Source organism: Ornithorhynchus anatinus, chromosome 10, assembly GCF_004115215.2.
Source record: "Ornithorhynchus anatinus isolate Pmale09 chromosome 10, mOrnAna1.pri.v4, whole genome shotgun sequence".
Lineage (NCBI taxonomy): Eukaryota > Metazoa > Chordata > Mammalia > Monotremata > Ornithorhynchidae > Ornithorhynchus > Ornithorhynchus anatinus.
The window spans coordinates 6,364,479-6,390,636 of record NC_041737.1 but is presented as its reverse complement, the minus strand read 5'-3'; the positions used below and the strand labels follow the sequence as shown (position 1 = coordinate 6,390,636).

General features: G+C 51.5%; 1 protein-coding gene across 1 annotated transcript; it reads left to right on the top strand.

Moving 5' to 3' along the window:
• The first annotated feature begins 138 nt into the window (after positions 1 to 138).
• Positions 139 to 26,158, top strand: LOC100091770 (transmembrane protease serine 11E-like). The gene is made up of 10 exons (XM_039913278.1): positions 139 to 290; positions 5,492 to 5,619; positions 14,655 to 14,776; positions 16,794 to 16,861; positions 18,184 to 18,347; positions 19,413 to 19,451; positions 20,250 to 20,427; positions 21,629 to 21,888; positions 23,027 to 23,169; positions 25,700 to 26,158. Exons 1-10 carry the CDS (start codon positions 139 to 141, stop codon positions 25,859 to 25,861), a joined length of 1,416 nt encoding a protein of 471 aa, XP_039769212.1. The 3' UTR covers positions 25,862 to 26,158.

Genomic DNA, 26,158 nt, shown 5'->3' with positions numbered 1-26,158 from the left:
GTGGCAGATAGAAAGATCAAATCCAAACGGCCTCAGCCGGTGTTACGCTCTCTAGGTCGCTGTCCGGAATCAGTTCTGTAGGAAGAAATAGATTGGTGGATTGGAGGATGTGCCCGATTCCTAGGAGGAGTTCGAGAGATGACCGAAGTCAACTGCAGAAGATTAAACCCTTGGGCTAGAAGAAGCAAAGTGGAAAGACGAAAGGTCTTCCAGGAGGCTTCCTGTCTCCACTACCAAAAGCAGCTCTTATTTCCTGAATTAGGCACCATCATTACTGAAAGTGTAGTTGGGTGCTCGGCACCTAGTTGGTTGATGATTTTTTTTTTGCTTTTGGATTCCGTTAAGCACTTACTATGTGTCAGGCACTGTACTAAGCGGTAGGGTAGATACAAGATAACCAGGTTGGACGCAGTCCCTGTCCCCATGGGGTTCACAGCCCTACTTTTCCGAGGAGGGAACTGAGGCACAGAGAAATCAGGTCACGAGGTCACACGGCAGATAAGAGGTGGAGCTGGAATCAGAGCCCAGGTCCTCTGACTCCCCGGCCCGTGCCCTTTCCACTAGGCCTCGCTGCGTCTCATGACGTCGATGATGACGATGAAGACAGAGACCTGACCTTCTTTTCCCTGCTGTTGGGAAAAGGTGTGACTCAGTGGAAAGATCAGGGGCCCGAAAGTCAGAGAACCTGCCGGGTTCTTATCTCCAGCTCCGCCGCTCGTCCGCTGGGTGACCTTAGGCAGGTCACTCAACTTCCTTGTTGCCCCTCAGTTCCAGTCTCCGCAAAATGGAGATTCGATACCTGTTCTCCCTCCTACTTAGACTATGAGCCCCATGAGGGACCTGATTATCTTGTATCGACTCCAGCTTTGTGGAGTGCTTGGCCCAAGGTAACCACTTAACAAATACCACTATTATTATGATCATTATTATCATTATTATAATTCCTCCCCATTCCAGGCTCCCAGTCAGACTGACCTGGAAGTTGCCTGTTCTGGGACTTTACCAAGAGAAAAGAATAATCTCTGTCAGCGTTATCGAAGACCGTGTGGCCATGGGCGGGTGTGATACGAAAGAAATGAACGAGGCAGTAGAAGCCAAAACCAAGGGGAAATGTTCACTGGCAACAAGCCAGGGAATGTGGCAACTCCTGCAACTTCTTAAATAGAAAACTTGCTATCTAGGTCAGTCATCAAGGGTGTGAGCCTGCCGGGACTGCACACGGTTTAGCCAACGTTATCCACCCGGCGGGAATGGGCTCGTATCCCAGTGGGCCCGGGAGAGGAGTTCGGAGGGAATGGCTTTCTTCCGGTACCTTTCTCCTGCAAAGGCCACAGATGACCCTGCTGTGTTTTCACCCCGGGAAATACCATGTTGCATATATAATGATAATTACGGTATTTGTTAAGCGCTCACTATGTGCCAGGCACGGTACTAAGCGCTGGGGTAGATACAAGCTAATCAGGTTGGATGCAGTCCCCGTCCCGCGCGGGGCTCACGGTCTCAATCCCCGTTTTACAGACGAGGTAACTGGGGCCCAGAGAAGTAAAGTGACTTGCCCAAGGTCACACAGCAGCCACGTGCCGGAGCTAGGATTGGAACCCATGACCTTCTGACTCCCAGGACGGGGCTCTATCCATCACGCCATGCCTCCTGACATCGCTATGGGCGTTTTCCTCAGAAGAGACGAATGCCGGATGGAAATCCTGGCACGCTCCTTCCCGGGTTTGGTCATAGTCTGCCTTTATAGCTTGGAAGGGGCCACCAGGGAACATGTATCTGTTTATCGTTGTACCGTACTCTCCCAAGCGCTCAGTAGAGTGCTCTGCACACAGTAAGCGCTCAAAAAATACAACTGGATCAATGAATGTGTGAATGGGTGGGCGGAGAGGGAGAAGATGGCGGGCGGAGATGAGGAAGCCAGGTGATAAAAGAATGGCAGGGACATCCGTGGAAGCATTTTCAGCTCTGAAGATAAATTAACAGATCACAGGACCGAATCCATTCCAAAGCCCGCTCTATCCTCCGCTCTGCCGCCGAGCCTCCGAAGGACCTTCAGCGGATCATATGATTTCGGAGCCTCTATTTAGTCACCGGGAAAGTGCCGAAGATCGTCGTCGTCGGTTCAGTCGGTCGTATTTATTGATCGCTCGCATCATCATCAGTGGTGTATCCCGTCCACAGGGAGCTTCCGGTCTAGGAGGGGGGAGACAGACGTCAATATAAATAAATAATTTATCATATATAATTCACACGCATGTCCATAAGTGCTGTGGGGTTGAGGGCGGGGAGAATATCGAGTGCTCAAAGGTCGAAGAGCCAAGCGCATACATGACGCAGAAGATGAACCCAACGCCCTCTACTCTTCAGCAGAGGATGCTGGGCAGAGGTGTTGAGCCTTGAGGTGACGGGTTCCCTCGACAGTATTTACTGAGCGTCTGTTGTTTGCAGAGCAGTGTACTAAGCACTTGGCGAAGTACTGTGGAAGTGAAGCAGCGTGGCTCAGTGGAAGGAGCACGGGATTGGGAGTCAGAGGTCATGGGGTCGAATCCCAGCTCAGCCACTCGTCAGCTGTGTGACTGTGGGCAAGTCACTTAACTTCCCGGTGCCTCAGTTACCTCATCTATAAAATGGGGATTAAGACTGTGGGCCTCATGTGGGACAACCTAATTACCCTGTATATAACCCAGCGCTTAGAACAGTGGTCTGCACATAGTAAGCGCTTAATAAATTACCGACATTATTAGTATTAAAGAACCCTGGAAGAGCATCAGATCGAATGGAGGAGGAAGGCGGACACATATAATGTGGTAATAAGGGGAGCAGGGAGGAGGAGAACTGGCATTAGAAGAGAGTAGAGACAGGGATAGATAAGCCAAAAATCCCAGCTGCTTCTTGTGGACGTCCTGTGTCCATAAGGAGCTTCCAATCTAATGGGGGAGAAAGGCATAAAATACATGCAAAGTAGCGACTGACTACCTCTATATCCACGTGCGCGGAGGATGGTTACAAATAAATTTAAAAAAGTGCTGGAGGTGGCTTCTGTCGCCTTGGAAACCGCGCCTCAGTTTCTTCATCCGTAGAATGGGGATTAAATCCCTGTCTCCATCCCCCTGAGGCTGTGATACAGGAACCGGGTCCGACCCGATCGTCCCGTATCCTCTAAACGGTAATTCAACGGGCAATGTGAGGAGCGGCATGGCCCAGTGGATAGAGCCCGGGCCTGGGAGTCAGGAGGTCATGGGTTCTAAGTCAGGCTCCGCCACATGTCTGCTGTGTGGCCTCGGGCAAGTCGCTTCACTTCTCCGGGCCTCAGTTCCCTCGTCTGTAAAATGCTGATTAAGACCGTGAGCCCTGTGTGGGACAGGGACTGTGTCCAACCCCATTATCTTATATCTATCCCAGTGCTTAGAACAGTGTCTGGAACGTAACAATTATGGTATTTGTTAAGAACTTACTAAGCGCTTAACAACAAATACCATTATTATTATTATCACATTGCTATACTGTACTCTCCCAAGTACTTGGCACAGTGCTTTGCACACGGCAAGCGCTCAAATACGATTGATTAATTTACCTCGACACTTAGTACGGTGCTTATCGCACAGTAAGTACTTGACAGATGTTATTATGACTATTATTATTGCTATTGCTATGACTCAGGGTATGGGAATGAACTGGGGAAGCCTTTCTGGAAAAGTAGGATTTTGGGAGGGAGGGCTTTGAAGGTGAGGACTGAGATGGAACTCCTGGGGGAAGAACTTGAGCGAGGGGTCAGAGGCTGGGGGCCGGCGGGGAGAGCAGGGCTTAGTTTGGCGGCGATAATGGGAGGGGCAGAGAGAGGGAGAATGCTGGGATGGGCGGATCCTGAGACGCAGATAATCCCAAGGTTACCGGGATGCTACAGGCCTAAAGGAGGAAGGTGGTCCAGGAAATGGTCAGAGACGTGCCCCGAGGTCACCGGGCAACCCACTGTGGAACCCCCAGATAACCACCTCGCTGGGGACTGGGAGCCTCGGGAAGCTGCGAAGAGAGGGGAAGTTTCGTTTTGAGGAAAAACAAAAAATCAAGAGGCCTAGGGAGTGAAGTCCTGTTATTATCATTATTACTTGATTTAATAAGAATGACAGTCATAATGAGAATTGCACTGCTTCTCAGAGGCCCTGGACGCGTTTCCCCAGTTAGCACACTTAGCCTCACAACCCCCTGAAAGTTAGGGAGGGGCCTCTACCGTTCAACCTGTTTTGCACGGGGAGAAATCGGGGTTCACGGAGGTTAAGTGACTCACCCAGGCTCCCACAGTGAGTCGGTCACAGGGTTGCCTGATCCTTCACCGAGAATCCTTCGCGTCCGATCTCCCGTCCTATCTGCCCGTCAGCCCGCTTCTGCCTTTGAAGGACATCCCGGTGTCCACCGTGCCCAACACCCTTGGCGAGACACAGATGGCCCCTTGTCTGTCGGGGCGGGACAACCATGCATGCGTCTGGCTTTTCTCTGGGATCGATCAGTCCATCAGCGATATTCATTCAGCACTCATTCTGTGCGGAACACTGTACTAAGCTCTTGGGATTTCATCCGATAGCATTTCCGGAAATACTAAATAATAAAGGATCAGGTTTTGCATTTGGAAAGGATCAGAAAATCTGGGAGACTTCTAGAAAAATTCCTCGCCCTTTCACTTTGTGAAATCTAGAGACGCAGTAATAATGATTATGGTATTTGTTAAGCGCTTACTGTGTGACGAGCATTGAACTGTTAGGGTAGATGAAGATAAAGTTTGACATGGTCCCTGTCCCTCACGGGGATCGTGGTCTAAGTAGGAGGGAGTAGGATTTAATACCCATTTAACAGAAGAGGAAACTGAGGAATCGAGAAGTGAAATGACTTGCTCGAGGTCACACGGCAGACAGGAGGTGAGGTGGGATTGGCAACACTATTCCCACGGTTCCTTCCGCTTCACAGTCGTAGTCACGATCAACTGCATCACTGGTGGGTTCCGTGCCTGGGAAACCTTCCTCTGAGAACATCTATGATTCTATTTATCTTGATGATATCTACACCAGACTACTTGTTTTGTTTTCTTATGTTTTGCTTTGCGATATGCCCCCCCCCCCCCCGCCCCCCGTTTGGATGGTGAGCCCGTTGTCGGGCAGGGATTGTCTCTATCTGTTGCCAGATTGTCATTCCAAGTGCTTAGTGCAGTGCTCTGCACATAGTAAGCGCTCAGTAAATGCGATTGAATGGACGAATGCAGCGGACGTGAGAAACATCCGTAGGGAGTAGGGAACGGAGAAGCCCCATGAAGGAGAAAGGATAACACAGTGGCCATTTCTGGGCGGAGCACTTAGCGGAGTGGTCTGCCCACATTCAGCACTCAGCAAATATTATTAGTTGACCGAACGATTGATTGAAATAGCTACATTCTTTGGGGGGCGGGGGGGGGATTCTGCTCTCAGTTACTTGATGATGGGTTTCTCTCTCTCTCTCTCTCTAGACAAACCACGGTACCTGTCAGAAAAAGAAGAACCCAGATAGAGCCATGGGTCATTGGGTTCATCGCCTTCACGTCGCTGATCGTCTTGGCGGTGTGTATCGGCCTCATCGTTCACTACGTGAGATACAGTGAGTAGGGTCTTGCTGTTTTATCGTCCGCGTTGCTTGGCCAAGCCTCCCTCCCCTTCCGTTTCCCGTCTGCGTTTATCTCGGGCTGTGAATTGCATCCCTCCATCCAACCATCCCTTCATCCACCCATCCATCCGTCTATCCAGCCAAGGTTAACCACCCGCTTTCGTATAATGCTTTCATCCGCAGGAATTCTTTCTCTCCCTTTGGTCTGCCTGGGTTTGCTACTGGATAAGAGAATAGTTGGCAGTGTGGTTTGGGCCCATTGGAAGCATTTTCCTTCAGCTCCACTCTCCCAAGCCTTTAGTGCGGCACACTACACTCTGTGCTAAGCATTACCTTTGCTACTAATAATAACGCTGGTGTCCGTTAGGCGCTTACTATGTGCAGAGCGCTGTTCTAAGCGCCGAGGTAGATACAGGGTAATCAAGTTGTCCCTCGTGAAGCTCACAGTTAATCCCCATTTTACAGATGAGGGAACTTGGGCCCAGAGAAGTGAAGTGACTCGCCCACAGTCACACAGCCGACAAGTGGCGGAGCTGGGATTCGAACCCATGACCTCTGGCTCCCAAGCTCGGGCTCTTTCCGCCGAGCCCCGACTACTCACTCGTGGGTGTGAGGCAGGCGGCGCCATCCCGTATTTCAGATCTACCTCCCTTGCCGGGAAAGAGGGCCGGGACTGAGAGCGATAGGAAATAGGGAGAGGCGGCCTCGTGGAAAGAGCATAGAATTGGAAGCAAGGAGACCTGGGTTCTAATTCCAGGTCCGACGCTTGCCGGCCGTGTAAAATTGTGGACAGGTCACTTGACCTCTCTGTGCTTCGGCTTCTTCAGCTGGAAGATGAGGATTCAATTCTCACTCTCCCCCCCAGCTTAGACCGGGAGTTCCATGTGCGAGAGGGTCTACCTCAGTGTACCGTATTTGCCCAAGCGTTCCGTGTAGGGCTCGGCCCAGAGTAAATGCTTAATCAGTCAAACGGTGGCGTTTATTGAGCACTGACTGTGTGCAGAGCACTCTACTAAGCACCTGGGAGAGTACACCTCATCTGTAAAATGGGGATTAACCGCGCGCCTCACGTGGGACAAACTGATTACCCTGTTATCTCCGCCAGCGCTTAAAACAGGGCTCTGCACGTAGTAAGCGCTTAACAAATACCAACATTATTACGCTACAACAGAATTTGCAGTCACGTTCCCTGCCCACCATGAGCTAAACAAATAGAACAGTGGTCATTATTACAAATTGCTAAATGCTAGCAACCACTAAAGAGGTCAGCGCCAAGACCCAGATAATAGCGCAACTGAAAAGTCTACACCACAGCACGTTCTCTAGACCGTGTTCCAGAAGCAGCGTGGCTCAGTGGAAAGAGCCCGGGCCGGGGAGTCGGAGGTTACGGGTTCGAATCCCGGCTCTGCCGCTCGTCAGCTGTGTGACTTCGGGCGAGTCACTTCACTTCTCTGGGCCTCAGTCACCTCATCTGGAAAATGGGGATGAGGACTGCGAGCCTCACCGGGGGACAACCTGAACACCTCATGTCCTCTCCAGTGCTTAGAAAGGGGCTTTGCACATAGTAAGCGTCATTATTATTATTATTATGGGCAAGGAACACGCCTACCAACTCCGTCGTATTGTACGCTCACGAGCTCTTAGTACAGAGCCCCGCACACAACAGGTGCTCAACAGATACAATCGATGGGATTGATTCCTGAACCCCTACTCACCCCAAGATAGTATTTATCGCTATCGCTCTCGTCCGTCCGTCTCCCCCGATCAGACCGCGAGCCCGTCGAAGGGCAGGGGCCGTCTCTATCCGTTACCGATCTGTCCATTCCGAGCGCTCGGTCCAGTGCTCTGCACGTAGTAAGCGCTCAATAAATACTATGGAGTGAATGAATAGTAAATTTTTTTATCTCGATGACGACGATGGTATTTGTTAAGCGCTCATTATGTGCCGAGCGCTGTCCTGAGCGCTGGGGTGGATCCAGGGTAATCAGGTGGTCCCACGGGGTCCCACAGTCTTCATCCCCCTTTTCCAGATGAGGTCACCGAGGCCCAGAGAAGTGAAGCGGCTCGTCGTCGGAGGTCACCCGGCTGCCAGGCGGCGGGGCCGGGATCAGAACCCGCCACCTCTGACTCCCGAGGCCGGGCTCCTCTTTCCACTGAGCCTCGCTGCTTCTTATGGCAGGGGGCCGGACTGAGTGCGGGAGCGGAAATTGCACTTATAGAGCGCCCGCTTCGGGCCATACGTGGCTCTAAGCAGTTGGGCAGCCCCAAAGCAGGGAGTGACGCATTCCCTACCCACGAGGAACCTCCGCCCCCACGGGATTGGCGGCTGGAAAACCATTTACAGACTAATAAAACCAAGTCATTAAACGGACGATTGGAAAAGGGCTTACGCGCAAGGACTGAAGCGGAGTAGAAGTACATAAATGTCGGGGTAAGTCGCGGGGAGTTAGTCGGCCGTGGTCCCGTACCTCAGAGCGGAACCCTTCGGAGGTTGCGTGGCTCAGGGGAAAGAGGCCCATCTTGGGAGTCGGAGGTCATGGGTTCGAATCCCGCAGCTGGGGGACTGTGGGCGAGTCACTGCGCTTCTCAGTTCCCTCAACTGTAAAACGGGGATGAAGACCGGGAGCCTCACGTGGGACAAGCTGGTGACCCTGTCTCTCCCCCAGCGCTTAGAACGGTGCTCTGCACGTAGTAGGCGTTTAACAAATACCAACATTATTATTTGGGAAGCAGCGTGGCTCGGTGGAAAGAGGCCGGGCTTGGGAGTCAGAGGTCATAGGTTCAAATCCCGGCTCTGCCACTCGTCAGCTGTGTGACTGTGGGCGAGTCGCTTCACTTCTCTGCGCCTCAGTTACCTCATCTGGAAAATGGGGATTAAGACTGTGAGCCTCACGTGGGACGAGCCGATGACCCTGTATCTCCCCCAGTGCTTAGAACAGTGGTCTGCACATAGTAAGCGCTTAACAAATACCAACGTTAGCGTTATTATTATTCAAAGGTTCCTGGAAATGAAAGATCTGGCTGCCATCTTATGAGAAGCAGCGTGGCTCAGTGGAAAGAGCCCGGGCTTGGGAGTCGGAGGTCACGGGTTCGACTCCCCGCTCTGCCACTTGTCCGCTGTGTGACTGTGGGCGAGTCGCTTCGCTTCTCCGCGCCTGAGTTCCCTCATCTGTAAAATGGGGATGAAGACTGTGAGCCTCGCGTGGGACGACCCGATGACCCTGTATCTCCCCCAGCGCTTAGAACAGCGCTCTGCACATAGTGGGCGCTTAACAGATACCGACATTATCATCATCTTCCTAAAATCAGCTTCTACTCTTCTTCCCGTCCCCACAAGCAAAGGAACGCCTCTGATTTTATTGGAGCTTATGTGGCTATTCCCACTGCAGTGAGATTCTGATTTTTCTCTCGTTCCACAAGAGAGGTTGTGGCCCGAGTCCAGCCGACAACTTGATATATGATCCCCATTTTCTGCTTCCGTTCCTTCCTTTCATCTATAAATTTTTTCATGTGTCTGCTTCCCCCTGTAGATTAGGAGGTTCCCGAGGGCAAGAATCACGTCTATTAATCGTATCGTACTCTCTCAGGGGTTTACTCCAGTGCTCGGCACACAGTTGGCGCTCAAATACTGTTGATTGACTGACCGACTGAGTGACACTAGACTTGCTTGAATAAGGTACTGGCCAAAAATATCCCCAGGGTATCCGTTAGGCATTTACGATATGCCAAGAGGTGTTCTAAGCGCCGGAGTAGATGCAAGATAATCAGGTCTCACCCGGGGCACGCAATCTAAGTAGGAGGGAGGATGGGCATTGAATTCCCATTTTGCAGATGAGGAAACTGAGGCCCAGAGAAGTGAGCTAATAATGATGGTATTGGTTAAGTGCACACTACGTGTCAAGTATCCTACTTATAGATAGAAGATGATAATCAGCCGGGCTCTGTCCCTGTTCCACATGGAGCGTCCGTCTGAGGGGGAGGGAGAACAAGAATCTCATCCCTCTTTTACAGCTGAGGAAACTGAGGCACAGCGAGTTAGATGACTTGCCCCAGGCCGCACGGCAGACGGCCGGCCGAGCGGGATTACAATCCGGGTACGTGTCTGCGCCGTTCCGTCAGCCGTATCGATGGAGCACTTGAGGTGTACAGAACGCTACAACTAAGTGTTCGGGAGAGTGCGATATGACGGTTGGTAATGGTGTTCCCTGCCCACAGTGAGCTCACATCGAGAGACGTTTCGAGAGGCAGCGGGGCCTAATGGAGAGGACGCGGGCCTGGGAGTCAGAAGCACCTGGGTTCTAGTCCCAACTCTGCCACTTGTCTGCTCTGTGACCTCGGGCAAGTCACTTGGCTTCTCCGGGCCTCAGTTACCACAGCTGTAAAATGGGGAGTCAGACCGTGAGCCCCATGTGGGACGGGGACTGGGTCCAACCCAATTACCTTGTATCTACCCCAGTGCTTAGGACGGTGCCTGGCACATCGTAAGAAGCGGCGTGGCTCAGTGGGAAGAGCCCGAGCTCGGGAGTCGGAAGCCAAGGGTTCGTATCTCGGCTCCGCCACTTATCAGCCGTGCGACTGTGGGCGGGTCACTTCGCTTCTCTGGGCCTCAGTGACCTCATCTGGAAAATGGGGATTAAGACTGTGAGCCCCACGTGGGACAACCTGATCACCCTGTATCTAACCCAGTGTTTAGAACAGTGCTCTGCCTATAGTAAGCGCTTAACAAATACCAACGTTATTATTATTCACGAATACCACAATTATTATCATTATCATTATTATGTGTCCATACTGGAGTGTCTGGTATGAACCGGAGGGGCCTAGCGCTGCCTGCGGAGGGTAGGGGCCAGGCCCACGCGCGGGGTCTCCTAGAAATTGGCAGCCGATCCGTTCTCCCACCCCTTACCCAACCCCATCTTCTAAATCCAAATGGTCACACTCGGTGACTGAGTCACATGCTTCCGATGCTTCAGGAATTCATCGGGCCCCTCCCAAGGGAATGAGCCATCAAAAATCCTCCCCGTCATTGGCCGGGACCATCTGACTCGTCGTCGGAGTCATGAGGAAGACGTGACTCCGGAGACTGGCTTCCGGAAACCAAAGCGAACCACGCACCGCGCACCTGTACAGACGCGGTTGTGATGAGAGATATTATCGTGTAGGGTTCGTCACAAGTCCTCAAGGTCCCAGGGGGGAACAGCTCAGCAAACGGCAGGTGTCATTCCAGTTCTCGCTGAACTGATGGGCTAAGCTGGTTATGTCCGCCTTTCAAGCGGTCAGATAGGCCGGATTTAGAGAAGCGCGTGGCTCGGTGGAATGAGTAAGGGCTTGGGAGTCAGAGGTCACGGGTTCGAATCCCAGTTCTGCCACTTGTCAGCTCTGTGACTGTGAGCAAGTCACTTCACTTCTCTGGGCCTCAGTTCCCTCATCTATAAAATGGGGGTTCAGACTGTGAGCCCCACGTGGGACAACCTGATCCCCCTGTATCTCCCCCAGCGCTTAGAACAGTGCTCTGCACATAGTAAGCGCTTAACAAATACCAACATTATTATTATTATTACTGAGCGTCTAACGGTGTTTGTGGAGCAGACTAAACCCTCCTTTTCCCAGACTAAGCCCCCCCTTTTCCTCTGCTCCCCCTCCCCTCCCCATCGCCCCGACTCGCTCCCTTTGCTCTATCCCCCTCCCCGCCCCACAGCACTTGTGAATCTGTGGACATATTTAAAATTATAATTCCATTTATTTTTATTAATGACGTGTATAGATCTATAATTCTATTTATTTCTAATGACGGCTACCGATGCCCCTTTACTTGTTTCGATGTCAATCTCCTCCCTTCTAGACTGTGAGCCCGTGTGGGCAGGGATTGCCTCCATTTGCTGCTGAACTGTACTTCTCAAGCGCTTAGTACAGTGCTCTGCACAGGGATAGGGCCATGATCCCTGCCGTCACGAGAAGCGGCTTGACCTGGTGGAAAGAGCCCGGGTCTAAGAGTCAGAGGTCCTGGGTTCTAGTCCAGTCTCTGCCACTCGTCTTCCCGGGTGACCCCGGGCAAGTCACTTCACCTCTCCGTGCCTCGTTTTCCTCATCTGTAAAATAGGGATTGGATACTTGCTCTCCTTCCCACTTAGACTGCGAGCCGTATGCGGGACCGGGACTGTGATCAACTTGATTATCTGGGATCTACCCCGGTGCTCAGTTCGGTTCTTGACACATTGTAGGCGTTTGACAAATTCCACCGTTGTTATTGTTATTATTCATGGAGACGTGCAACCCACAAGAAAAACCCTGCAGGCTGTTGGCTAAGAGGGCTAGAAGCAGAGCAATTGCCAACCCTTTACTCTAAACCTCCTCTTTCTCAGCTCCTCGGATCACTTCTTTGGTCCCACTTTGCTTCTCGCTCCAAGGAAGGGAAAGGATCAGAACCGGAACGACTCGATCCGGAGGCCAGCGTCTCTCCTGGCGGCCACTTGGATCAGCCCGAGTTAAGACTCTGAAGCCAAATTCCTTCCTTTTTTAACGTTATTTGTTCGACACTTAACACGTGCTAGTCACTGAACCAAGCGTCGGGGTAGTTACGGGGTGATCGGGTTGGACGCTGACCGTGTCCCGTCCCGTGTGGGGCTCAGAGTTCTAATCCCCAATTTACGGATGAGGTAACTGAAGCACGGAGAAGTGAAATGACTCGCCCCAGATGATGCAGCGGACAGGTGGAGTAGGGTTTAGAACTCAGCTCCTCTGACTCCCAAGCTCTTTCCTTGTGCCATGCTGCTGTTCTCCCAATTGCTTATTTATCTGAGTGCAGCTTCCCCTGGAATATACAACCAGGCGAAAACCAGATACGAGAGTCAGTGCTCAATAAATACCACTGAATTGATTTACAGGCAGACGGATACGCCGCTGGCATAATAACCGCTTCTTATATTGCCGAGTAAGACTGAGTTCTTGAAGCCGGAAACTTGTGTCTCACGAATAAAAATCTTGGTTTTCTGTCATCAGGCTATGATATTTAAGGAGCGCCTTCTCCGTGTGGAGCACTGGGCTTGGGAGAGCACAGTAGAGCTGACAGGCAGGATCCCAGCTTTCAAGGAGTTTACAATTTATCGTTTTATGATATTTGTTAAATACTTACTATGGTCCGGGCGCCGGTGGGGTAGATACGAGTTAACCGGGCTGGACGCAGTCCTTGTTCCACTTGGGGCTCAGAGGCTTAATTCCCATTTTGGAGATGAGGTAACTGAGGCACAGAGAAGTGAAATGACTTGCCCCCAAATGATCCAGCAGACAAGTGGCAGAGGCGGGATTAGAGCCCAGGTTCTTTTGATTCCCAGGCTTGTGCTCTATCCACTAGGCAGTGCTGCTTCTATTTTACAACCGCTGTCCAACTGACCGGTTTTTCTAACTGACATTTGTTATGCATTTACTCTGCGCTAGCTATCGGACCAAGCGCTGAGGTAGATACAGGCCAGATTGGACACAGTCCATGTCCCGCTTGGGGCTCGTAGTCTTTTACAGATTTGGTGCCATGTGCCTTGTGCCTTGTGCCATGCTGCCGTTCTCCCAGTTGCTTATTTATTTGAGCAAAATTTACCCCATTTAACAAAATTTACCCCATTTTACAGATGCGGTAACTAAGGCACAGAGAAGTGAAGTGATATGCCCAAGGTCACCCAGCAGAGCCGTGGACAAGACGGGATTAGAACCACATAACCCAATCCCGCGGCTAATCACGGAGGGTCCAACTCTGTCACTTGACTGTGTTTTCAGTCATACAGAATGGGAACCCCTGATCTTTACTGTTGTTCCGGGTGGACGATCACCCCGGCGTGGCTATCTGGTGAAAAGCCTAGAACTGTTGGGGAAACTTAGCCTGCCCGGTCAACCTTGCCTGGCAAGAGGAGCAGAGAGGAAGTAATCTCTGCGTGTCTGAACGGAAAAAAGGCACGATTTGGAGCTGCCTGGTCATTTCAAGAAATGGAGCCCTTGGAGTCGATCATCGTTCTGGAAATTAGAGAAATAGCACGGCCTGGTGGATAGAGCTCGGGCCTGGGAGTCAGAATGATCTGAGTTCTGAGCCCAGCTCCCCCACTGGTCTGCTGTGTGACCTTGATCAAGTCACTTAACCTTTCTGGGCCTAAGTGACCTCGTTTATAAAAGCGGAGGTTAAGATTGTGAGCCCCATGTGGGACAGGAATTGTGTCCAACCTGATTAGTTTGTATCTACCCCAGCTCTTAGACCTATACCTGGCACATATTAAGTGCTTAACAAATACCATTAAAAAAAAATTCTGGCTATTGCCTTTACTCCGGGGGCAGATCCAGACTGAGGACAGCAGTGGAATTCCTTTCATCTTGAATAGTCCTCCTACCGACTTGCCGAATCATCCTCTCTGCCCGACAGAACCAACCCCATCTAGAGGCAGGAGCGTGGGCTTCCTGAATAATAATAATGTCGGTATCTGTTAAGCGCTTACTATGTGCAGAGCACGGTTCTAAGCGCTGGCATAGATACAGGGTGATCAGGCTGTCCCACGTGGGGCTCACAGTCTTCATCCCCATTTTCCAGCTGAGGTCACTGAGGCACAGAGAAGCAAAGTGGCTTGCCCACAGTCACACAGCTGCCAAGTGGCAGAGCCGGGATTCGAACCCATGACCTCTGGCTCCCTAAGCCGGGGCCCTTTCCACTGAGCCACGCTGCTTCTCCAAACATTCTTCCTGAAGCATTGTAGGTTTGGACGGACCCTCGTGAGACCATCTCGACCAGTCCCCTTCCTAGAGGCGGGTGAAAGTCTGGCCTCCCCAGGCTGTCGGCTGGGTATTTTCTTTGGGAAGACCTTCTGGAGTCCGGTCTTCCCTTGGCTTTATCGACAAGAGGTTTTCTCCTGTCTGATCCTTCCCCAGAAACTTTTGGGAGCTGGGAGGGGGTGGGGAAGTGAGGAGATCTTTACTGCTTGCCTGAGTTATATTGAATTAAAGCACCCAAAAGAGCCTGCAGCGATTAATCTGTTGTTTCTCCTCTCTCTCTGCAGATCAGAAGAAGCCGTACAATTACATCAGCACCTTAAAATTCTCCAGTCACCAACGCTATCCCGACTTTGGCAAGGAAGGCACGCAGAATTACACCAAGATGAGCCAGGCTATCGAAACTCTGGTGAGTGAGGATTTCCCTCACATTTACTTAGTACGGTCTCTCGAGGTCCTTTAAAATAATAATGTTAATAATGATATTTGTTGAGTACGTTCTCCGTGCCGAGCACCGTTCTACACTCTGGAGTAGATATAAAATCATCAGTTCCCACACGGGACTCACATGGTAAGTAGGTGGGGGAACAGGTATTGAATCTCCCGTTTACAGATGAGGGAGCTGAGGCCCAGAAAAGTTCAATGACTTGTCCAAGGTCACACAGCAAGCAAGCGGCAGAGGTGGAACTGGAACCCAGGTCTTCTGTCTCCCAGCTCCTCTGCCTCCTTCTAACCAATCAGTGGTACTTATTTAGTGCTTACTGTATGCGGAGCACTGTGCTGAGCAGTACAGTGCGAGACAAGAGAACTGGTAGACCCGTTTCCCCGCCCGAAAGGAGTCTAGCGGGGTTGACAGACATTAAAATAACTTACGGGTATGTCCACAAGTGCCGTTGGGCTGTGAGTGGGGTGGATATCAAGGTTTAAAGGGATCAAGTAATTCCAGCTCTGCCACTTTACCTACTCTGTGATCTTGGGCAAGTCACTTCACTTCTCTACGCTTCAGTTACCTCATTTGTAAAATAGGGATGAAGACTATGAGCCCCGTGTAGGACGTGGACTGGGTCCAATCTGATTATCCTGTAGTCAGGGCTTAGAAAATGTGTGGCACAAAGTAAGTGCTGAACAAATAACCTTAAAACACCCCCTCCCCCAAAAACCTGTTCTCCCCGCTACTTAGACTGTGAGCCCCTTTGGCGACAGGGACTGAAGCAACCTAATTATTTTCTATCTATGCTAGTGTTTAGTTCAGGGCTTGGCCCGTAGTGCTTAAAAATATTATTGTTATTATTATCACTATCATCATTACTGCTATTATCATTATTCTGAGTGTCTGGGTGAAGGTGAGAAGACTCACCAAAATATATTTACGTGCTGAGAGATCCTGCCGGAGTCCAATTCCAAAGCATTTTTCACCATGCCTGACATCCAGGTCACTGGAAGGCTTTTGCGAAACACGTGGGCGTGAAAGCTAATGGCAAGGCCGCGTGGGAATCAAGGCAACCCTGGTCTTGATCCCCGAGCCTGGACCTAAGGAGATTTTTTTTTAACAGCCCCGATGACCCGTCCCCAGTCAACCAACCGACGGTGAGGACATCTGATGCCATCCCATTTTGTTTTTACTCACGATTCAGCTTCGGAGGAATAAAAAGCCCTCAGTGTCAGGTTCTTTTCTCCCAAGCACTTAGTACAGTGCTTTGCAGACAGTAGGCACTCAATAAATGCGGGTGAATGAATGAATGAATGAATCAGTGGGGCGGGAGGGTCTCTCGATTGGCTCAAGGGTAGATGCAGAGTGCTCTGGACTATAATTCTTCTTATATACCTGAAGTGGAGTGGGGGAGAGAGACTGAGAGGTGCGAGAGGGGAAAATGTGCTGGAATCGATCAATCAGTCTGGTATTTATCGAGGGCTCATTCTGTGCGGAGCACCGTACTAAGTGCCGGGAGAATACCGAACGACAAAATTAACAGACACGTTCCCTGCCCATGACGAGCTTACGGTCTAGAGGAAAAGACTGAAATGCAATCTGTCAACCGGGTAGACGTACCAGCCCCAGAATGCTCAACTACGTAGGCAGTAAGAGAGAAAATTGGGCCTCTGGCAGCTTAACAGTAAAGAACAGGCTCCCCCTTCTATCTCTTTAAACCGGATCTTTCTCTGTCCTCCCCAAAACAAGAGTGAGGAACCTGGGAGATTCTGTCTGAGTTGTAAATATTTTCATGGCAGCCTTCCCCATTAAAGCCAGAGGTCAGGGAGTGAGTCGCCTCTCTGAGGCTGCCCGCGGGATGGAGGCTCCGGATCCGCGGGACACCCGGCCGAGCGGGCAGTAGCGGCTCCCTCTCAGCAGTGGGGTAGGTCACCTCCCTCTGGCCGCTCTCCTGGCTCATGGTGGTGACTGACGTGTCGCGCGTGTCTTCGAACAGGTGAGCAAGGCCTTTCTCAGCTCCTCACTACGACGCCAGTACGTCAAGTCTCAAGTCATCCAATTCAGGTGCGTGAATCCCCCAGCAGGGAAACTGCCACAGGTCCCTCTCCCTGTCTCCTCACCCCGCATCTTGACAGGGTGAGGCACCTGCTACAGAGTTGACCCAGACAGCCGGGCGAGGAACTCCATTCTGTGTCCTCGGGAATGTCCTCCTCCCTCACCCGAGGCCTCGGATAAGTGCAGGCCGTTCCCAGAGGGGTTAGAGGTCACGGCGCCGAGAGTTTGGGATGACAGCGAAAGCCTCAGTCTGGACTTCTTGAATGAAGGTGGAAATCGATGCTTCGCTCCTGTGAGGGCTTCTCCCCCATCCTCAGCTGCACCCCACGAAACAGAGCCCCCTCTCTCCCAGGTGGTTCGGGCGGATCTGGAGCGTTGCCGGATGTCTGATGCCCAGGGGGATCCCATCTCCCCCTCAACTGTCCTGGGGGGTGGGAGGGTGGAGAGGAGCTCCAGGCCCCCTCTGAAACGGGGTTCCGGAGATGGAGAATCTCCTCGGGCCCAACCCAGGAAGGTCCCACGGGGCTCCCGAGTATGGGGTTGGGAGTGGAGATGGAGCAGGGGGCGAGGGGAGTGGGAATCCAGATGGCACCTGGGGCTAGGTGGAGGAGAGAAAGGCAGCCCAGACTTCCCTGAAGCTCCCCTCCCCCGCTTGGGCCAGGGGCCGGTTGCCCTGAGGACATCGCAGGCCCTCCTGCTCGGCCTTGGGGGGAGGGATCCTCCCTGTTGCTGCTCTAGGGCATCTGACCAGCGGTTGGCAGAGAGTGCCAACAGGCCCTGGGGGAGAGCAGAATGGGAGCTAGGCTTTCAGAGTCGAAGTCTGGCACGACGAGCGGGCTCAAGGAGCCTGTGGAGAGCTGCCATCAGGGGCCTCCGTGGAGGCACAGACCCTGGCCTTCCCGAGCACACCCCCCACGGCCCACTCTCCCAGCCGCGCAAAGGACTGCTTCGCCCGTCGCGGGGCTTAAGGCTGGGAAGAATTGAAACCGGTGACTCCAGGGTCCTGGAGCATCACTTAAGTCAGGTGGTGTGAAGGAACGGTCCCTTTACAAATGCAAAATTGAAAAATGAAGGTCTCCTGAGCCAAACCAGACTCCTCACCGTGTTTTCATGACTCAGGGGAAACAGATTTCAGAAACACAACTGTCACCAACTGAGGTTCTCGGTGGAAAGAATCGATGATGTCGACTGGTGACTTGGGTTTATCTTAGGAGAAGAAATCACCGTGCAAAGGAGAGAAAACTCAGCCCGGATGAGACAAAACAGGGCTGCAGAAAACGCGACCGCGATGTTCATTTTTTGGGTTTTCTTTATTTTTTGACCATTTACAGTTCAGCAGAGGCGGGCGTGATGGCCCACATGCTGATGGATTTTAGATTTCCCTCTACCACCAGTCCACAAGCTGCGAAGAAAATCGTGACCCACGTTCTAAGCACGAAACTTAAGGCCAACACGCTGACCCCCAAAGTGGATCCCAACTCCGTCAACCTCACGGGTGAGACTTTGGCTCTCGTTGGGCGCCTGTCGGGTGATCGCTCTCAGTTGTTATAATAATAGAAGTTGTTGAGATGGTAATGACTCCCCCCCGGGTGCTATTAATGATGACGGTACTTATTAAGAACCTATTAGGTGCCAAAGACCGTGTTTAGTGATCTTGGAAGATGCAAGATGATGCCAATGGCTACAGATTCCTGTCCCCTGTCTGGTTGCGCTATGGGTACGAGGCCACCCAGATCATTGGTGGGTGGGGTAGCTGGATTGGCAGCATCTGGTTGGCTTGCTGTGGCAGGATAAATGGATCAGTGATGAGAGGTGTGACTGAAAATTTTTTTTTTATGGTATCTGTTAAGCCCTGACTATACGGTGGAAAGAGCCCGGGCTTGGGAGTCAGAAGTTCCTGGGTTCGAATCCCGGCTCTGCCCCCTTTCAGCTGTGTGACTTTGGGCAAGTCACTTCAATTCTCTGTGCCTCAGTTCTCTCATCTGGAAAATGGGGGTGAAAACCGGGAGCCCTACGTGGGACAACCTGCTTACCTCGTATCTACCCCAGCGCTTAGAACAGTGCTTGGCCAATACCAACATTATCATTGCTATTATTATATGCCAGGCACCATACTAAGCGCTGGGGTTGATGCGAGCTAATCAGGTTGGATACAGTCCATGTCCTACATGGGGTTCACGGTCTTCATCCCCATTTTACAGATGAGGTGACTGAGGCACAGAGAAGTAAAATGACTTGCCCGAGGTCACACAGCAGACAGGTGGCAGAGCCGGGATTAGAACCCAGGAGTTTCTGACTCCCAGGCCTGTGCTCTATCCACTAGGCCACGCTACTTCTCAACTGGTAGCATCTGGTTGGCTTGTTGTGGCAGAATAACTCAGCACGGGGCTTTGCACACAGTAAGCGCTCAATAAATACGATAGAATGATCGAATGAATGAATCGATCGACTGGCAGCATCTCGCTGTCGTGCCGTGGCGGGATAAGCAGAGCGACGATGGGTGGCGTAATTGGGTGGACTTCGGGACACTCTGACCGATCTCTATCTCCCCTGGATACAGGAATCAACAAGAAACAATCTGATGATTATCTCAACAGCTGTAAGTTCAAACCATTGATCATTTTTTGAAATCAACGGATTGCAATACCCAAATGTAAACAATGAAATGCTCCAAGACCAAGGCAAGTCTCTGCCCCATTCGGGTCTAGTAGTCAGGCGGTGTGGCCAACTATAAAAGACCTATCTAGATTGTCCCATTTTGCCACAGTTCCTTATTTATTTCTCTCACAAGGAGTTGGGAGCGAAATGGGATGGTAGAGCTCTTTTATTGGGTACCACATCGTCTGACTTACTGACCAAGGGGCAACTCTGTACAAAATGTCCATATATACGATTATATATAGATATATGTATATGCATATATGGATAAACGTATATGTGCAATTGCATACACAATTGCAGAATTGTATATCGTATGCCATATATATTACGGTTGCCCTTCTTCAACCCCTACTGGCCAAGAGACTACAATGTATAAAATGTCCATATACATTTTATACAAACACACACACACGCACACAAGTATATAGATATAAATACATAAATACACACACAATGTCCATATACATTACATATGTACATACATATAGTTGTCTATACAGTTGTGCAATTGTATATTGTGTTACACATATAGATGCACGTATATACATATATAGAATGCATACGCATAGATTTAGTCACTGATTGTGCCACTTTTTGCAAACCTGAAGCCACTCTGTCCCCCTGACCGTCGCATTTTCTGCAGCCCCGTTTTGCCTTCTCCAGGCTGAGATTTCCCTCCTCCGCCCAGTGATTTCTTCTCCTAAGATAAACCCACGGTCACGCGTTGTTCTTCCAGGCTGTGGGACCCGCCGGAGCAAAACGACGGGAGACGGCCTCCGCATAATAGGCGGGACCCCGGCGGAAGAGGGGGAATGGCCCTGGCAGGCCAGCCTGCAGTACAACGGCATCCATCGCTGCGGGGCCACCCTGATCAACGGCTCCTGGCTCGTCAGCGCGGCGCACTGCTTCAGGACGTACGGGACGGGGGTGACCGGCGGTGGGGGGGAAGGGGCCTCCGGATGGAGGGGAGCGGGGAGATGCAGCCGGGTCGGGTCAGGCTGGAACCACAGAGTAGGGGGTTAGGAATCAGAGGTGCTGTGACATTCCAAGTAACTATGCTCTGTCGTTATTTTTAATTTTTTTTAGAAAAAGGCATCTGTTAAGCACTTACTAGGCTCCAGGCACCGTACTAAACACTGAGCTAGACACAAGATACCAAATTGGACACTAATCCGTCTTTCCACGTGGGACTCGGTCTCAATCCCCATTTCACAGACGAGGGAACCTAAGCGCGGAAAAGTCAAGTGACTCGTCCAAGGTCACACGGCAGAGAAGTGGCAGAGAACCCAGGTCCTCTGACTCCTAGGGCCGTGATCTTTACCCTAAGTCGCGCTACTCGCCCTTCCTCGGCTATCCAGATGGAGGGTTATTCTGAACACGTGGGATTCCATCCACAACTCCTGACTGATCTGTCATTAGATTGGGAGCTCCTTTTCTGTCTCTTCTTAAACATGCTCTTCAAAAGGGCTCTGTACTCTGCTTGTGCGATATTTGTGGACTGTTAAAAACCATTTTAGAATAAAAGGAGCAGCTCATCACTATCATCATGATAAGAAAAGCATTTTTCTGCGGTCACAATGGGCTAAGCACTCGGATCGACAGAAGATGAATAAAAAGGGAAATAGTCCCCGACACCCATAGGGCTCACAGTCGAAGAAGAGGGAAGATTGATATTTTATCCACACTTTATAGATGAGGAAAGCCCGTCGATTAGACCGTGAGCCCGTCAAAGGGCAGGGACCCGTCTCTATCTGTGACCGATTTGTACATTCCAAGCGCTTAGCACAGTGCTCTGCACATAGTAAGCGCTCAGTAAATACTATGGAATGAAATACTATTGAATGAAAAAAATAGAAAAGTTGAATGGAGCAGACTTCCCTCTCCCCTCCTTTTACTTTCAGACTCTGAGACCTCTGAGCGTCTGGGACCGTGTCTAATCCCTTCCTGGGTATTCTTTTCCCGGGCGCACAGTGCTCTGCATACATTATAGCTTTCCTTAAGTATCACTGATCGATGTAACTACTACTGCTCGGTACAGTGCCTGACACAGAGTAAGCTCTTAATCGATGTCATCGACTCAGTCAGGGAAGGTTGACTCTCCTTTATATTTTTCAGTTATACAGAACCAAGCCAGTGGACTGTTTCCTTCGGGGTCACTGTAAAACCAGGAATGGAGAGACGTACTCTCAAGAAGATCATTGTTCATGAAAACTACCGCTACCCAGCCCATGACTTTGACATTTCCTTGGCCCAACTTTCCACACCCGTTCCCTACTCGAATGCTGTACACAGGGTTTGTCTTCCGGACGCCTCCCGCACGTTAAAAAATGGCGACGCGATGTTCGTGACGGGATTTGGAGCGCGGGAGAACGATGGTGAGGCCTTAAGCCCAAAGCCAAAGGGCGGGGGAATGTTCCCGGATCTCGGTATTCACCGAAGGGTTGGGAAACCCATAGCCAGACGCCACCGGGAGGGCCAGCCTTAATTCCCACTCTCAGAGAATAAGTCAAGCTTCTCGAGGATTGCAAATTCAGCTCAGGTCGCCCCACCTCGGAGGGGACAGTGGCGTCCCGGAAACCCGTGGTGTGGATCTTTCTGTATTCGAGGGCGCGGCCGATTATTCCTCCAATAGCCTGGTAGGTAGAGCTGTTATTGTTCTACCGTTTTACAGGTGGAGAAGCGGGGGAGTGGGCGGAAAACGTGAGTGTCTATGGCTTGCCCGAGGAAATGCAGCCAGTCAGTAGCGGAGCTTTAACCCGGAACCTCAGAAGGGCAGTGAGCACCATTTTAGAAATCTAAGAAATGAGTTGTATTTGAGGGCTATTCACATTTCTGTAGTCCCTTTCTAGAGTCAAGTGGAGACCACTGTCACCTCCACTCTTGTCTTGAGCAGAGGTCAATCAATCAGTAGCCTCTATTGAGTGTTTACTGTGTGCAGAGCACCGTACTAAGCGCTCGGGGAGAGTACAGTGCAACACAGTAATGACGATAACCATTCCGGTGTCCGTTAAGCGCTTCCTATGCGTCGAGCACCGTTCAGAGCGCTGGGGTAGATCCAAGGTGATCAGGTTGTCCACGTGGGGCTCACGGTCTTCATCCCCATTTTACAGATGAGGGAACTGAGGCGAGAGAGGTTAACTGGCTTGCCCGAGATCACGCAGCGGGCCAGAGGACAAGTGGGTAGAGTAGGTGGACGTGATCCCTGCCCGGCGGGACCTTCAGGTCTGCAGGGCAACCTGACATCCTGGGTAAAGATGGGTCGATATCCCGGACAAAGGTTCATCCCTGGGCACCCGCACTGCCCGTTTCAAGTTGTTCGGAAGGACACTAGCTCTGTGCCCACTCCATTTCGCAATGTAAAATACGTGACCGAGATGGCACTTGGCTACTGTACACTCTCATCGACTCGGGGTGTGCGTGTGAGGGAGAGGGTGGGGGGGGGGGTGCACACGTGTGAGCGTGCGCAGTGTCTCTTGTGCACTGGAAGATGCTAACACCATTTCTCCCCTTTAGGAATGAGCCAAAATGCCCTGTGGCAGGTCCAGGTGAATTACATAGACTCAGATATCTGCAACGAGCCCCAGATTTACAACAACGCCATCAGTCCCGGAATGCTGTGCGCCGGGTTCTTGGAAGGAAAAAGAGATGCCTGTCAGGTAGGTTAAAGTCAACCCCAACCCCTGGCTTGGGAGCCAAGCGGCCTTCTGCGTGGCCCAGTGGCCTAGTTGGATAGGCCCCGGGAGTCAGAAGGACCCGGGTTCGAATCGCGGCTCTGCCACTCGTCTGCTGTGTGACCTGGGGAAGTCCCTTAACTTCTCTGGGCCTCATTCGCCTCTTCTGTAAAATGGGGACTCAATACCCGTTCTCCCTCCTACTTAGACCGTGGGACCTGATTATCTGTACCGTCATCGGATTAGCCGTACACTGTATTATGAGTTTGGGAGATTCAACAGGACCAGAAAACAGGTTCCCTGCCCACTGGAAATATGGGTTTGAATGATGCGGGTTCATTCTGCTGTGTGCAGATTTGGGGAAAATCAGGTATTCTACTGGACACATCCTTGACCCCCCCAAAAAAAACAACGCCAAAAGAAGATGACTACCCTGGGAACGTTCCCAGCTCTAGCCCCTTAAAGGCAAAAGAGATTGTTGAGGTTGCAGTCACCTCTGGCCCCCTTATTCGTCAATACGCCTGTCTGACTGACAGATTATCAGCTTACCTATTTGACTGACAGATCGCCTGCCAGGCGTATTTTAATTTGCCCCTCCAACCCCTTAATTTTTACCCTGTCTCTGCTGCCACCGTGAGGAGATCTTAGAAAATAAGAACCTATCTTCCTCCTCCTCTTCCTCTTCCTCCTCCTCCTCCTCTTCCTCCTCCTCTTCCTCCTCCTCCTCCTCTTCCTCTTCCTCCTCCTCCTCTTCTTCCTCCTCCTCCTCCTCCTCTTCCTCCTCCTCTTCCTCTTCTTCCTCCTCCTCCTCTTCCTCCTCCTCTTCCTCTTCTTCCTCCTCCTCCTCTTCCTCTTCCTCCTCCTCCTCCTCCTCCTCCTCCTCCTCCTCCTCCTCCTCCTCCTCTTCCTCTTCCTCCTCCTCTTCCTCTTCCTCCTCCTCTTCCTCCTCCTCCTCCTCTTCCTCCTCCTCCTCCTCTTCCTCCTCCTCTTCCTCTTCCTCTTCCTCCTCCTCCTCCTCCTCCTCCCCCTCCTCCTCCGTATTTATTGAGTGCTTACTGAGTGCGGAGCACTGTACTAAGTGCTTAGGAGAGCACAACAGAGTTGGTAGATACGTTCCCTGCCCTTAACGAGCTTACAGTCTAGAAAGGGAGGCGGACGTTAATATAAATGAATAATTTGTAATGTGTAGGTTATAGATACTTACATAAGTGCTGTGGGGTTGGGGGTGGGCGAATATCAAACGCCCAAAGGTCACAGATCCAACTTCGTTGATGACACTGAGGGAGAGTCGAGCCGGGAAATAAAGGGTCTAATCGGCGAGGGGCCTAAGTGAGTGTTTGCTTCCGGTCGACTCATCACAGCAGAAGGAAAAGCGAAGAGCACGCGAGTCAGTCAGTCGCTCGGATTTATTGAGCGCTGAGGTGACAGACGGCTCGGAGCCGACAGAGGTATCTAGCGTCTTCAAGCGCTTAGCACAGTGCTCTGCACATAGTAAGCACCGAATCGATACGATCGATTGATTAAAAAGCACGAACGTCAGAGCTGGTTGACACCGCCGCATCCTGACTGTATTAATGCGGGGGCTTTAAGGGGCATTAGGCTAAGGGGGGCCTCCTCCCACCTTCAAAAATAGAGCCTTCATTAAATTCACGAAATATATGCACGTTATTTATTTGAAGGCAGAATTGTAATCACAGATCAGCTTCTTGCTCACTGAAAGGCAAATTCAGTACAGCATAATTAGCCTCAATGTCAGCACTGTTCCCATTTCGTTAACGTTCATTACGGTAGTTAACATTTAAATTCGGGAAAAGATTTAAACGGGGAGTGGTGGGGGGCGGGGGGTGACACAGAATCGAATAGGCACAGGCCCTCAAGGGAGTCAATCTGGCTCTCCCCCTCAGTTCTTAAATATAGTATCCTACACATCCAACTCCCTTTTTTATGGTATTCGTTAAGCACTTACGCTGTGCCAGGCACCGTACGAAGCACTGGGGTAGATTCGAAGTAATCAGTTTGGACTCAGTCCCTCAGCGGGCTCATACTCTTAATCCCCATTTTATCGACGGGGTAACTGAGAAGTGAAGTGACTTGCCCAAGGTCACAGAGCAGACAAGTGGCGGAGCTGGGACTAGAACCCATGACCTTCTGACTCCCAGGCCCGTGCTCCGTGATAATGATAATGTTGGTATTTGTTAAGCGCTCACACTAAACAGCTTAGCAGAGCACCGTTCTAAGCGCTGGGGTAGACACAGGGGAATCAGGTTGTCCCACGTGGGGCTCACGGTCTTCATCCCCATTTTCCAGATGAGGTAACCGAGGCCCGGAGAAGTGAAGCGACTCGCCCACAGTCACACAGCTGCCGAGTGGCAGAGCCGGGATTCGAACTCACGACCCCCGACTCCAAAGCCCGTGCCCTTTCCACTGAGCCACGCCGCTTCTCGTGCCGGCCTCGCCGCCTCCCGTGCTAATGCCGAACGCGAACGACAAACACGCCTTTCTTTCCTCCCCGCAGGGCGACTCCGGGGGGCCGCTGGTCAGCTCGGATGTCCGAAACATCTGGTACCTCATGGGGATCGTGAGTTGGGGCGACGAGTGCGCTCAGCCCAATAAGCCCGGCGTCTACACCCGAGTGACGGCCTACCGTGACTGGATCGCCTCCAAAACGGGGCTCTGAGGCGGGATGGTCACGGCGTCCACCCTCTCGCCCCGACACCCGCTACAGGCCCTCCCTGCTTCTACCTCCCACGCTGTGCTTCAGGAAGCCCCGGTCGGGGAAGTCCCAGCTCCGAGCGACGAACCCGCTCGTTTCTCCCACTCAATCCCTGGGCGCCGGGATCCCTCTCACTGCCCCTCTCCGTCGGATGAACCGGCGTTGGGGGCCGGGAGGGGGAAGGACGAAAGGAACCAGAACGTTATACGATGTGGTAGAAGATATAGCTCCGTGTTGAGGTGCTCAGAGTTTTCTGGAAGA

Coding starts and splice junctions, on each gene's coding strand:
- LOC100091770 (XM_039913278.1), top strand. CDS start 139: ATGACCGAAGTCAACTGCAGAAGATTAAACCCTTGGGCTAGAAGAAGC. Junction 5,620..14,654: donor CGTTCACTACGTGAGATACA/GTGAGTAGGGTC, acceptor CTCTCTCTGCAG/ATCAGAAGAAGCCGTACAAT. Junction 20,428..21,628: donor GCGGCGCACTGCTTCAGGAC/GTACGGGACGGG, acceptor TATATTTTTCAG/TTATACAGAACCAAGCCAGT.